Source organism: Anoplophora glabripennis, unplaced genomic scaffold, assembly GCF_000390285.2.
Source record: "Anoplophora glabripennis isolate ALB-LARVAE unplaced genomic scaffold, Agla_2.0 scaffold96, whole genome shotgun sequence".
NCBI lineage: Eukaryota > Metazoa > Arthropoda > Insecta > Coleoptera > Cerambycidae > Anoplophora > Anoplophora glabripennis.
In genome coordinates this window covers 411,794-426,959 of record NW_019417365.1, presented here as the reverse complement: position 1 = coordinate 426,959, position 15,166 = coordinate 411,794, and the positions used below count along the sequence as shown (strand labels likewise).

The 15,166-nt window shown below is 33.8% G+C and overlaps 1 protein-coding gene and 2 non-coding genes across 3 annotated transcripts; all 3 read left to right on the top strand.

Annotated features, from left to right (window-relative positions):
• The first annotated feature begins 63 nt into the window (after positions 1-63).
• LOC108904632 (tetratricopeptide repeat protein 8) lies at positions 64-9,312 on the top strand. The gene is made up of 5 exons (XM_018707266.1): positions 64-335; positions 1,074-1,543; positions 2,387-2,621; positions 4,586-4,760; positions 9,043-9,312. The coding sequence occupies exons 1-5, from the start codon at positions 64-66 to the stop codon at positions 9,250-9,252; spliced, it is 1,362 nt and encodes a 453-aa protein (XP_018562782.1). The 3' UTR covers positions 9,253-9,312.
• A 457-nt stretch (positions 9,313-9,769) lies between these two features.
• On the top strand, positions 9,770-9,960 carry LOC111692297. The gene has a single exon (XR_002763196.1). It is a non-coding gene; the product is annotated as a U2 spliceosomal RNA (small nuclear RNA).
• Positions 9,961-10,681: 721 nt separating this feature from the next.
• LOC111692298 lies at positions 10,682-10,777 on the top strand. The gene has a single exon (XR_002763197.1). It is a non-coding gene; the product is annotated as a U2 spliceosomal RNA (small nuclear RNA).
• The last annotated feature ends 4,389 nt before the right edge of the window (positions 10,778-15,166 follow it).

The window sequence follows — 15,166 nt, the reverse complement described above, 5'->3', positions numbered from 1 at the left end:
TTTAAATACAAACAAATACGATCCCCGAATTGGTAGTTTGTTAATATTTTGCCCCGATACTCCATGGATGCTTTTTATTTAACTTTAAGTTTATTTCGGCGACGAAGGTATGATAAATGTATTGACATATGTACAAGTATCTTAGATAAGCAGCCTCTGGATCAAGCAGCATGGTGTTTAAAAATGCGCGCGATGACTCAGAGGATATACGTGGATGACATAGAAAGTGAGGAAATTCCAGAGAGTGATTTTTTAGACGAAAATGTTATGGCTTCTGCCCCTCGGCCTGGCACATCCATGAAAACTGCTGAACAGCCAAAAACTGGTGCTCTAGGGTGAGTTATGGTTTATGAAGTTATAAACATTTTTACAAAGTACCAAATCCTCTAAAAGCTTTATTTTTTTCTTACAGCAGATTAACTTTTCTTTGTTATTACTTTTTCTTTAAATTACCCATGAACTGTTTTTTGAATAATACTCATGTACACTGATTTTCTAAAATTACATGAATGAGTTCTTAACTGAATTTTTTATTACATCTCAGAGGCAATCTACATAAATTGATTTCAATGAAATGCGGTAGAGCATATAAATAAAGAAAAATGTTTTAAAAAGAAAAATTTTATTCCTATCATTTTAGTCAGTGGCGTGCATTATGTTTTTCTTATTTTCTGAGTAGGTAAAAATCGTCAGCCATCAAATTATATGTAAGTAAAATATCAACTGGCACCATACCTGCCAATGATTGACTTTTTGCCTTAATTCATCAAGTTTTTTTAGGTGTCTTCATCAGATAAAATAATCCAATGGATTCAAGTAGCATGAACGAGGTGGTCAACCTACTTGGTCCTACATAATTCTCTTTCAATACTTTTTGGTGGTAACTGACCAATTTAATATCGTGGATAATCCGTCTCCAAAAATCCACAAAATAGTCGTAGGGAGTGCATAGTCCCAAAAAAATAATAATGTGCATTTTTGATAGATTGTGGACAGTATAATTTTTAGCTATTGACTAGATATTACATGCGGAAGTGAATTCGAACGATATTAAGTCCAGTCATTGTTTATAGCACGAGACCGAGGACGGCGACCGGTCGTCCCATATCTGGAGTAGCACGGCCAGGAACTCAAAATCGCCCCGGTTCAGCTCTGGATCGCGTGAGGACCGCCAGGCCAGTGACAGGACAATCGGCCAGAGCCATACGTTTGGGCACAGCCGCTATGTTGTCACAGAAAGACGGCCCGTTCATCCAAGTTTCCAGACTGAACATTGCAAAGTACGCTAAAGATCCCAAGTTATCAAAACCTTTATTCGAGTACCTTTTCTATCACGAAGGAGATATAAGGAACGCCATGGAACTCGCCGTTCAAGCTACGCAGTTTTGCGAATTTAAGGATTGGTGGTGGAAGGTTCAGCTGGCAAAATGCTATATAGCGTTGAATTTGATAAGAGAAGCTGAACAGCAACTTAGAAGTGCCCTAAAGCAGCATCACCATGTGGAGACTTTTATTAGACTTACTAGAATATACGTCAGATTAGGTATGTTAGGAAGGTAGAAATAAGTATTTACCTAAGATGGTCAAATAAGGTTAGGCACTGCCCTTATTGAGTTTACGTCATCGTATTTTACATTTGGGCATGTTCAAATGTCAAAATAACGTTTAGAGTGAAAAAACAGCTAACTCGGTTAGTCATAGTTTGACTCGAGAAACTGTTGTGAGATAGATTTGGTTCGAGTTAATATGTCTAGCTGTCTAATTATCTTATGTTTCTCACTTCTTTTTTCGCTTTTTAAAGAATGTATATTTATTAATAATGATATTTAAATAAAACAGAGTTTTTGAGTGAATATATTTCAGAACCAAAATTATCTCTTAAAAAGTTATAGATCCTTAAAGAGTTTTAATCCATTTTTAAGGTAATTTCTTTGCTTCTTAAAATATTTCAATAAAATTTGGTATAGGGCAGTTTTTGGTATAACCAAAGGTAAACATGGATGAACATAATTTTTACCTAAAACATGAAAACCTCTAAGAATACTAGAAACAATTATTTGTTTTTTGCCATATTTTTCTATTTGGTTTTTAAAAAAACCCATGTCTCATACCGCTAAAATAACTAGTTTCTGCGAAATATTTGAAAAAGAAGAAAGCATTTTGATACTGTTATATTTGGTTAATTCGTTTTGAGTAGATTAAATTTATTAGACCTAATTATGATTCACCCTGTTTAGAATTTCACTTACGATTGATATGGATGTTAACTAATAAGATTTCTTCAGAAAGATGTTAAAGTGAACACAATTGCAGATTTTAAAAAAGTATATGATAATTTTTGTATGTATGTATGTAAGAAATTAATAATTATTACAGTTTCCTTTAGATCAACCTCTGTCTGCGATAGAAATTTGCAAGTCCGGTTTGGAGATTTTTCCAAAAGATGTATCCATAATGACCGAATTGGCACGTTTGTCGGAGGCGTTGAATGATACACCAACCTCCGTGAAATATTATCGAAATATTGTGATCGAGGACGCCATGAACACCGAGGCCATAGCGTGCATAGGGATGTACCATTTTTATAACAGTCAACCAGAGCTAGCTTTGAGATATTACAGGTAAGAAATATTTCTTAAAAGCTATGAATTTATGGATTACATAATTCAAAAATAATAACTCATAAATAGTTAATAATATCAATAATTTAGGTGTAGGCGATAAAATAAAGAGTAAATAATGCTGAGAGTAGTTTGTATTATTTTTATCTATGATCGTGTTAAAAGTGAGAGTGCAAATCAGAAACGCAAACGTATCTGTGTAAATCTATACGTGCTTTGCCCTTATTGAATTAAGCAAGGAACACATATTCTGTAAGATTCCTCGTTTTTTCGGAACACATCAACAGGTGAACGAGAAATAGTAATAAAAATATAGTATGGTGACGTCACTAACGAACACAACTAACGAAATTAAGGCACATATTGGCAGGGAAGCAACTTTCTGTCTTTTTTTCTAATAATTACCAGATTCATCCTCACATAATTCGCTTTATTGGTGCAAAACAGATAATGCTACTTCAAACTTGACAAAATATTTTAAGTTATTTTCATGTTTAGACTTAAACTGACTTTTTAACACGATTCATTTGTTAATCTGGAATTCACACGTTTTAGGTCTTATGTATCACGATCAACATAAATCGTTTGTTTATGTATTATAGTATTGTATAGACAATATTTGTGTCAAGACAAAAGTTTGCATCTCATTAAAGACGCCATGCGCCACTAGGACAGAACAGAGCTGACGAGCAGATATAATAGGCGTGTCAGAACTTTAAAATGTACCTAATGCTGACAACCTGACTCGAAATGCCAACATCAAACATTGACAACTGTATTTAGTACATTGTGACAAGTTATCATGGAAAGATACGCAAATCAGTGCGGGTTCTGTTCGTCAGACGTTTCGGACTTTGCCAGCAATTTATGGTCAACATGATCGATCATCCGAATGATTCATATGCAGGTAAGTGAACATCCATACGTCGTTGGGTTGCCCGATCACAAGAGAACATTGTTGTTGTAAGTCAGATTACCTCTATTCTTCGTCATCTTCAAGAATTTAGCCTTTCTCAGACGAAACCGTGATCTTCATCTCTTACAGAGTCCAGATTACTTAAGAACTGAAGCCAGTTGATCATTATTTGCGTCGAACTTTCACGGACTGATCTCTAGAGTAGTTCGAAATCGATCCATATTTTGGGGAAAAGCATTTTTTCCGATGAAGCGCATATCTGGCTCAGTGGATTCATAAATAAACATAACTGTAGAATTTAGGCTGATGAAAATCCTCAAGTGATTCAAGAGGTGCCTCTTTATCCTCAGAAAGTCATCGTTTGATGTGGTTTTTGGGCTCAAGGCGTGATTAGACCTTAATATTTTGAGGACGATGATAGAAATCATGTTAGTGTTATCTAATGGAGAGCGTTACCGTTACAGGGATATGTTAACAGAATAGCTTCAGCCTAAACTGATAGACGATGGTGCGATTTGTTACACATCTCGTCATACAACTGATTTTTTACAACGGTTTCCTGCACGTGTTATTTCAAGTAACCACCAAGACGATGTGATCTATCCCCTTTTTCCTGTGGTATTATGTGACAAATAATTTCCGACCTTAAACTGAATACTCAACACACCATTGAAAATATGCACCTGAATTAGAAATTGTCGAAAATTGGATCCCCAGAATTCACTCAGTCAGGCGAAGTCGAGGAGAGCATTTAAACAATATTATTTTAAGAACATATTCAAAAATAAAATAAATGTCATGAGATTATCATTTGAAGTTATTATTGCCTCACTTTAAGTTCAGCCACACTTATGGGAAAACTATTTCATAAATTTTCTTTGTATTTGTGACAATATTAATCTATAGCAGGATTAGGATCATACCAAAAGAAACAAAAAATACATTTTGAAAAAAAATTATGTAAAGTAATAAATAAAGAAATGCTCAATCGAATAAACAGACGAAACATTCACCTGGAGCCGAACCTGACTATGAAAATTTCTTTCAGGCGTGTCTTGGCGATGGGCGCCCACTCAGCGGAGTTATATAACAACTTGGGCCTGTGTTGTCTGTACTCCCAGCAACTGGACCTCACTCTCCCTTGCTTTCAGCGAGCTTTAAACCTAGCGACGGAGCCCCCGATTAGAGCCGAGGTGTGGTACAATTTGTCGCACCTAGCTATAGTAAGTAGATAGATATTTAAATACGCGCATTTAATGACTCTAAATGGGAACGATAGGTTTACAAAGTTTCGAGGTGACTGACTAATAAATATAACGCATGTTTCCAGTTTTGCTAATGAAGCAAAGTGACGAAATCTGGGAGTAACAGCGGCATTATAGCTAATTTTCACTAACCAACTAACAAACAAAAAAAAAGAAACAATGTTGCAGATGAGGAATGTCTAGCTGTTTACTAGACAGTACGGTTGTACTTAATTCAATGTTGGATTGGACATGTAGGGTATGCAGAGTACTTAGTACCATCATGTTGTCTTTTTTTTAAACTGTTCCTATGTGCTATACAATCCTTCAAAGACTGGACGTAAAACACAGTTTTTGATAATTTACTCAAAAACTATTGGCGACATACGCCTCAAACATGGTACAATCCAGTTGCTTCATGAGGCTACTTATACATAATTTGATCAAAATATATCTAGTTTCTACGGAATTAGTGTTTTTTTTATAAAATTCAACGTTAAACGGTTAAAAGTTCAAAAACCAAGACAAAGTTAGACGTCCGTCAGCAGCTTATACAGATATACCTATAGATAAAAGTAAATTATTTTGTTCCAATTTCTCATAAGATAAAGGTACAGAAAGAGCGATATATCTTATGAAATGCGTTTTTATTGAAAACTGCCAATAGTGCTGTTATACAAGCCGTTTTCCAAGTACATAGAGAAAATTCAGAAACGTATTCTAGGACTAAAATCAGGTAATTTAGTGGTCACTTTCGGGCTCCAGAGTTTCCAAAATTAAAAAAAAATCAATTCAACTTTTAATTTCTAAACCACTTTAACAAGTTATGTATGTTTATAGAATGCTGATAGGTATAAAAGCTATAGATTTATTACTTTTTTCCGAAAACTTTTTTCCGAAATTAAATAAATAAATCACCTTGTAACACAAAGAAAATTTTGCATTTTCTTCATTTATTGTTCTTATATATTTTTTGTACCCTTTGCCAATTAAAGCAAAATTGATTTTCTTAAATTTCTTAGTAGGTAAGTAGGTACATTATTTATATCATTGCTTCAGTATGCTACGAACGAGTTAAAACAAATAATCAATTATGATACTACAATTGTTGGAAACCCCGGCTAGGGGTGGCTATCACAACCAACTATAGACATAGTATATATTTCCGACTAAACTACGCATAATTCGAAAAAAATAGTAGACATTTTTTTCTCCAAAAAAGTCCAATTCATTAAAAAATAATATTATTTGCTTGATAATTCAAAAGACTAAAAAAAAACAAAAAATTTCTGTTAAGAGTAGTTATAAAACTATCCTTATTTATAACCGATTTTGATTAAACTTATGGTAGTTAAAGACTCTTATGGTATGATTATTATGTACAATATTCATTCCGTTATTCCTCGCTTTTCTCCACTGTTCTTATTTTTATAAAGTTGTAAGCAACTATTGAATTACTTTTTCAGATCCAGATTGGAAAAATAATTGAACGGCGGGTTTTAGCTTTAGAAGAAATCCTAAAACAGATTTTTTAAATTTTAAGTACATTTTTTAATTTTTACACAGTTGGTTAAAATTTTTCCTTGAAGTTATCTTAAAAAAGATAAGAATTACTACAACTGGTTTCTATAGTAAGTAATAATCTTTTTCTAATACGATACATGTTTGACCACATCACCATTTTATTAAAGATAAAGAAAAAAAGATTTATAAAATATGTAATCATGTTCAAGTATATCGAGTTTTTCATAATTTTTTCCTTGGGTAGGTACACTATTTACCATCCAAAAAGCGATGGAGAAGAGGGGGTGATTACAAGATTTTGGTTTTTACTTTCTGAATCCACTTGTATACTTTTAAAGTTTTGCTAAGTAGTCGCTTAGTGTTGTATGTAATGAATTAACAAATTATTTTACTTTTTCTGCGGTCTAAGACTTTTTTAACTAAACCGATTTCTCTTTGGACTTTCTTCACGCTGATGTCGCACTGAGCAGCGAAACGTGCACTGAGAAATAATTAGTAACTTATTTAAAGCGCCTTAGCTAGGAAACTTTGACCTGGATTTGTTATTCTCGGGTTAGGCTCTGTGAAGGCGGAATCGCTATTAGAACCCCTAGTGTCAGTCGCGACGAAGCATTTGCAAAGTTACCACTGAAGATACAGACAATGAAGAACCGCGAAACGTTCAGAGGCATTGGATGCGACCAGTGCAGAGGCCACTACGGAAATTTTTTCTTGGACGCTCTTTATCTCAAGAACCAAGCCATTGCGAACTCATGTTCATATGAATTCTTAAAATTAGTCAAAGATTCGTCCCTTAAAATTTGTACAAGTACTTAATAAACATCCTGTATATTGACTTTACATTACGTACTACAAATTAAGTAAAAGTTAATATGAAAAAAGGGAATATACATATTCAGCTTTTAAAGCTGAAGGATAATTTTACTACAGAACGTTTTCAATTAAAGTCTCTTCTAGTAGTAGTAACGTAGAAAACATGCAATGAGATACAACACACATTTTTTTATTCCTACAAGCCACACTGCGAGGAGTGCCTCTAATACTCAGCATATATTTAAATTCACAAAAGAAACTTTTAATCTAGTCATGACATGTATTTCATATTTATAAGTCTTATAGCTATCGCTGTCTATATATTTCGCAGTCATAATAATTATTGTAATATTAATGGAGTTCTGTTCTGTATACTTAATGCTTTTCTAAAGCCTAACCTACATTCAGTCTCGTATTTTTGGATTGAATTTTGTTTGCAAACGCAAAAAATACGGGTATGTATATTAAGCAGTATGGCGCGTTATAGTATCATGGCGCACTGGGCAAATTTGAATTTGGGGCCCACGTAGGTGCAGCTGTGCTTAAGGGGTTTTAATAATGGCATTAATTAAACCTTCTTTTAAAGGTTCCATGTCCCATTAAAAAATAGGTATCAGTTCTTTATTCTAGAAAATTTTAGGCCAAAAAGATTTTTCATCTAGTCTGGGCTAATTCAACCTTGTAAAATTCATTTTGAGGAGGGAGATATTGTTCTTTTTTTAGTTTGATTATCTCGTAGCACGAACACTGCTTGGACAGGAACTATGTTAAACTCTCATTTTTTTATTGCTATTTTATACTTTAGAACTAGAGAACAACTTATCACATCGGTATTTTCAGCAGGTCCAAATACATACATTTGGAAAGTTTTATCAAAATTTTGGTCACTCATTTCCAGTATTTTTTTTTTAATTTTCATAGCCCATCAAATCATTTGGATGAAGAATTTTGTGGCTAGACAAAATTTATAAAGCATTTTGGTCTTCTTTTTCACTAACCTTTGAGGTAAGAATATAATTATTTTTTTCTTGTAGAAATTTTATGTTGTTATTGGCGCATCCGGCAAATTATAGAACAAATTGAATTTATTCAAAAATGCCGATTTTTTAAATATTTATTTTACAAAATTTTTTGCCTTTACAATAATTAATAAAAAATTAATGGAGCATCAAGAACTAAGAACCTAAGTCTACTCACAAATAAATCTTTTCTCATTAGAACGTAATATTTTTTGATTTTGTGTAAAAATAACAGAAGTAACTGTTCGTTTTGCTAAAAAAATATTTGAAAACTGGTTAAAAAGTATGCTACCAGAATTTCATGGTTAATTCAAAAGTCTCAATAAGTGTGGCAAACATCAACTGCACAGATTTTGTCACTGGTATATGTATATTAACATAGTTTATAAAACAGTAGAAATATACCTACTTATATGGTATGAACTTTCTGCATGGTCACAGAAAATAGAAATTTTCTTCACACTTTCCTGGAATACTTCAAGGGTCTGTAGACTTTTACTGGTATATGATATGTGTAAAAATGAATTAATTTTCAAAAATGGTTCAATAGGAAATTCAAAAGCTATAGCCGAAATAAATTTTAGTTAAAATTCATGTACCTATCCACAATTTTAAACCCATAATTTTTCGACTTTCAAAACACGCCTAGATTGCGACACTTCCCATGCATGGTATTTTAGATACGAAACATTTTGTAACTAACTTAATTTGAATTACCCCTTAATCGTAGAATCTATCGGTTAGTAACTGTATAATTCAATTAGACCATTGCAATATTTTGTTTTTTCCAATAAGAGCTATGGTAATCAGAACATCAAAGCTAAGACTACAAACAATAGTTATACTTACAAATTTACTTATAAAATAATTTCAAAAACACTATTTTTGTTTTTTTTTTTTTTCAGGCAGCGGGAGACATGGAGCTGGCAATACGCTGCTTGACTTTATGCTTATCTTTGGACTCTACACATGCCTCGGCTTATAACAATCTAGCTGTTTTACATCACAAAACAGGCAAGATCAACTTGGCTAAAGCATATTTAACATCTGCAAGGGAAATGGAGCCCGACCTGGTGGAGCCTCAGACCAATTTGGAACTTTTACAAGCAGAATAGTTATTTTTTAGAAGCAAGTACATATCTAAAAAATTTATAATTTCTCTAGTTTAAATTCAGTCGACAGAAATATTTAAATACATTAGTGTAGTTACAGGAGCACTTAAGCTTATATTTGTTTGGGCGTGCCAAATTTAGAAAACATATATATGTTATGGTACGGCTAGACGAAACGTAATTGAAAGATTTTATTTTTTAGCGTTGTTACATGAAAAAATACTTAAATAGACAAGAAAAGAAGAAAAATGTGATCATCCGGTTAGTTTCAGAATTAAATGAGACGTATATTATAAACTACGTGATACAATAAATCAATTGTTTTAACGTTTTCAGTGTTCTTATTTGTTTTGGCTATTTCTTGAACAAATAAATATTAATTTCATTATTTCCAATCCAGTATACGTTTATGTATGGGTAGAATAATAATGTTCGCTTCCAATAGATGGCGCTGAACAACATTTCGCTTTTACAAAGTTACTAAACCCTAACTTGTAGTAGATGTCGCCAATTATAAAGTATCGCTTCTCGGCCTCTGGCTAAGATCAAAGTGTAGTATCTGTTCTTATCAGCTTAATATCTGATACGCCCCGCATGCGGGGCCAGTATTATTAAACTGATTTTTGGAAATTGATGGGGGTTAGGGGCTTGCTCCACCCTCGTCGCGGGTTGGCCCGGTATTGCATTACTACCGGGATCGGCCCACTTAAGATAATTAAATACAATTTTATTCATTGTCCATCTGCATTGCTCTTTGGTGGACAGAAGGTGAATCGGCATAATTGTCGTCTTATTTATTGAATAGTTAACCAGCTCAATGGGGCTAGACCAAATGTTTCCGATCTTTCCATTAGAGGTTTCGGAATTATCGATACCCCAATTCCCTTGTCGGAATCGATTGTTTGAACTCGTTCACGATTCCGAATCCATTGTTGTAGTATCAGTGTCGATAAATACGCACTCAATTCCGACTGATACACGAACATCGTTGAGTCGACTCTATAATTAAGTACTTCGGAGATATTTAATAAATTATTTGTTTTATACAAAAATAGTGACTCTTTTATTTATTTTAACACTAATAATTACTCCACAAGTTTATAATCAATTCTGAAATCCAGGTAGGTATGTACGTATATAAATTATAGATTTATTGTCATGATGTCATGTAGTAAAAAAATGTTAAGTAGGGATTACTACAGAATTAACAAATACATCCCGTCAATATATATATATATTTTAAATGGAAACTGTAGATTGTTCTCATAGTGCATTTAACATTTATACGAATAAAAAATAAAGAGGGGTACAATATGCATATATCTTGATATACACTAACAGACCTTTCCTCGGATAGATGGCGCTGAACTACATCTCACTATTGTTAGCTTACAAACTTCTAAAATGTAACAAACTTTGAATTTATAAAGGCATCGCTTCTCGGCCTCTGGCTAAGATCAAAGTGTAGTATCTGTTGTGTAATATATTTACAACGTATGGTTTACAGCATTTTATACATGAACCTACTAGAGTTACACTTCACAGTAAATCAAAATTAGATAATGTAATTACTAACATCAATTCTGCTTCTCTTTCAACGGGAGTATTGGACACACATATAGCCGATCATTTGTCAGTATATATTTGTGTAGAAGAAGAACATAAAAAAGTACCCAAGGGTTCATACCGTACTCGAGTGATTGATACGATGAAATGTAATGTATTTCTAGAAAATTTAGAAACACTAAATTGGTCTGATATTCAATATAGTAATTTGAATGCTAACTATTTAATGAACACTTTTTTAAATAAATATGTAAACATTGTGGATAATTGTTTTCCGTACAAATTGAAATATACATCATCTGACATCAAATGGTATAACAGGGAACTGAAAACTTTGAGGAAAACACTCAATAGAAATAAAAGNTGATCAATGTCTCTGAATTTTGTTTTTGTATTTGTAGTCAGCTTCACAGTGCCACAGTGGTAGATCAGTGATGTCAATTTACACACCCCGGACCCCGTCCATAGTGTGTACAATAGATACTGTGTTCAAGCCGACAGATTTGAAAAAAATATATCTCTTAATTGAGGCGTAAAAATATGAAATGTGGGTATATTATTTCTATATACATCTAGTATATTATTAAAGCAATCTATATTAAGTATATTTTAGTATTGCCTCATTATTAACTCGGCAATTATCCCTAGTAGCACGTGAAACGGGATTTTTACTAAGACCCTCTATGTATTTCCTGTAATGACGGGATTATCTGTCCCGATATTTAGTATATTTTAGTATTGTCTCATTATTAACTCGGCAATTATCCCTAGTAGCGGGTGAAACGGTATTTTTAATGAGACCCTCTATGTATTTCATGTAATGACGTGATTATCGTGTCCTGATCGCTGGCAAAAGGGCAAATGGAATTTTCGAACATCTTCCTCAACACACCAACCGACTAACCTACGCAGATGCTTGGAGGTATATACGTCGTGCTGGCCGATTGTTCTTCATCGGTGGAGAGGTACATTTCGGAAAAATTGGGAAATTTATTTTGCCATTTGTACATCTTAAGGATAGCAAGGTTTCTGGACTCTTTCAACTGAGCCTAGATGCAATAAATAATTTTGGCGACCACCTGAGTATGGTTATTCAGGTGTTTATATCAATTTCTTTTAGACTTTGCATTTCCTAGCACTGGTTTTGAAGTCTCTCCTGTATCTACCAGAAATATGGAAGCTTGTGTAGGCGTTCTATGAGTACCTATGAATTTGGGAAGCTTCTAGGTCTCTAGGAGCTTGCTGTATCCCTTGGGATCTTTACCTCAGGATTGAACAGTGACTAGTGGATGGAATTTATAACAATGTTCTGAATGATTAAAAATGTATTTATTGAAATTCTGCTAATAATAGTAAATGAGTACGTGTATATACTCTCTTTGATTGTATAACGCAAATAATAAAAGTTGTGTATAACATGTACTGAACAGGTTCCGTTCCTGGTTAATTAACTGGTATTAGGGTCGACGTTTGATCCTATGCCTTGATAAATCCACAGAGGTTCCGTAACGAAATTCGCCTTAAGTTTAGATAATTGGCCTCTCTAGGTTTTGTCCATCTTTGGATTGTAGTCGCATGGAACGGGTGATGGACTTGTAGTCTGATGTGGTAGTGTGGTCTTGAATTGCGGTTCCCTTGTTCGATTTTGCATTTTTCGCAAACGTTTTTATTTTCTCTACTTCTCATGGAAGGTAATCTGAGTAACTTCGCATACAGGTTTCTACTTTGGTAGAGTGATTGAAGATGGTTCCGTGGTTCCGATTGGAAAGTTGAGCGGAAACTTGTATGTTGGGACTCGGTGGCGTGTTCGGGACATGGAATACGACAATATTGTATTAAATTACGTACCATGGACTTTCATTTCTTTTCCTATATCATTGCAAATATTATTTTTAAAACCAATGTCCAGCAACTCTAAGCAGCATATAACAAAAGAAAAAATTGAATCGTCATTTAAAAATCATGGAAAGAGGGCACAGGCAGTACTGTAAATACGTCACTATGTCGGACATATATAAACAAGTCAAACTCTAAGCAACGATATTTTGATACAGCACTGATGTTTGACCTTAGAGGTCTTTTACACACATCGACGCCATGTCAATGTCATGCCATGTCAGTTCAGTATCAGTGTCATAAAAATAAAATATCGTTCCATTCCGTACGACATTTGTTGAAGTAACCGCATTTAACACCCGAGGTAGAAAGACAATGGCGGATAATTTCGAGGCACGCCCCTGCCGCTGTAAATTGTTATAGTAGTTACGATATTAGAACTTTATTGGCTTATTCCTTTCTTGGAATCCTATATCATTTCAAATTTCATTTCATCATCAAAACGAGATTAATTTCCGAATTCCATCAGTACAATGGATTCCAGCAGTTCAATACTGTCACTAATCTAAATAACCGTATATTAGATCTGTGTATTTCGGATATATCATGTGTAGTTTCGAGGGAAACTCAGCCTGTGGTGTCTGAGGATAATCACCATCCTGCATTGGTTATACAGGTTCAAACATGCATAAGTAACCCATTAAATTTTCCTACTAATCGCTTTAATAAGGCTTATAATTTTAAAAGAGCGAATTTTATGGACCTTTATAATGCACTTCTTCATAAAAATTGGGACTTTCTAAACAACTTCACTAACGTTAACTCTGCATGTGATGCATTTTACCAAGATATTTATAATTTATTTGACCAACATATACCAGTCTTCACTATATTTAAGCGTAAATTTCCAGTTTGGTACACAACCGAAATCATAAACAATATTAGAGTTAAAGGCTATCTCCACAATAAATTTAAAACAACTTGTTTCACTTAAATGAGTTTACACGTTTGAGACGCTTAATAAAAAATCAATTACATTTGGCTTACAATAATTATCTTGTTGACTGCCAAGCGAATATTAAAAGTGATCCTAAAAGGTTTTGGTCCTTTGTACAGAATAAGAAAGGCCACACCAGTATACCAAAACATGTTTTTCTCGATGATCAAGAATTTGATGATCCCCTGCAAATTGTTGACACTTTTTCTAAATTCTTTGCTAGCGCTTTTTCCATCGAAAATGTTCAAAATCCAAATCTGTCATTAAATTATTATCAATCCTGCATTAACATACAACAGCTTACGGAATCTGATGTCCTTCTAGCAATCTGTAAACTAAAAAAACAAAATGACGTGTGGTGAGGATCAGATTCCTAGTTTTCTAGTAAAGGATTGCTCGAGGGTTCTATGCACTCCGCATCTTACGTTATTCAATATTGCTTTATCAACTGGCGAATTTCCTGATAGATGGAAACTTACAAGAGTATGTCCAATTTTAAAAAGCGGTAACCCTGCGGATGTAAGAAACTATCGTCCTATTGCCATATTGTATAACTTTGCAAAGGTCTTTGAGATGTGTCTGTATAAACAAATATTAGATAACTTAAAGTCGTACATATCACCAAATCAGCATGTTTTTTTTTTCGAATCGTTCAACTTTATCTAATCTGGCCGAGTTTACCCAGTATACGGCGAACTATGTTGACGACAAGGGGCAAGTTGATGTCATTTACACAGACTTCTCAAAGGGCTTTGACAAGGTTAATCATAGTATATTGCTATGTAAGTTGGAACGGTATGGTTTCAGTGATAGCTTACTCCGCCTTTTCAATTCTTACCTATATCATCGAAAGATGTATGTATCTTATAATGGTTTCAAGTCGAATACTTTTAATGCGGCATCGGGAGTACCTCAAGGCTCTAACTTGGGGCCACTCCTTTTTATATTATTTGTAAATGACTTATCTCTAACATTAAAGTCAAATCATCTTATGTTTGCCGACGACTTGAAATTGTTCTTGAATATATCATCTGCGGCTGATTGTTTGTTATTGCAAGACCTTGTGGATCGTGTTTATATATGGTGTACTGATAATTATTTACCTGTTAACAAAAATAAATGCAAAGTGTGTACGTTTACTCTTAAAAATCAGCCTTTCATATTTGATTATAATATAGGTATGTCACTTTTAACTCGTTTTCAGAACATTAAGGATCTTGGTGTAATGTTTGACAGCAGATTGTCTTTTGCTGATCATATTAATTCAAGTATTAAATCCGCTTATAGTATGCTAGGCTTTGTTATAAGAAATACAAAATCTTTTACCGATATAGGTGCATTGAAGAGTCTATACTATTCACTCGTACGTTCGAAACTCGAATATTGTAGCCTTATTTGGCACCCATGTTATCAAATATACAGTAACCACTTGGAAAGAATACAGCGGCGTTTTCTCAAATTCCTGTCTTTTCGTGTTGACAATTTTTATCCTGACAGGGGATACAACCACCAATTACT

Excerpts from the sequence above, each read along its gene's own strand:
- LOC108904632 (XM_018707266.1), top strand. The coding sequence starts at position 64 with ATGGATGCTTTTTATTTAACTTTAAGTTTATTTCGGCGACGAAGGTAT. Across the intron at positions 336-1,073 it reads CCAAAAACTGGTGCTCTAGG|CACGAGACCGAGGACGGCGA; the intron begins GTGAGTTATGGT and ends CATTGTTTATAG. Across the intron at positions 2,622-4,585 it reads CTAGCTTTGAGATATTACAG|GCGTGTCTTGGCGATGGGCG; the intron begins GTAAGAAATATT and ends AATTTCTTTCAG.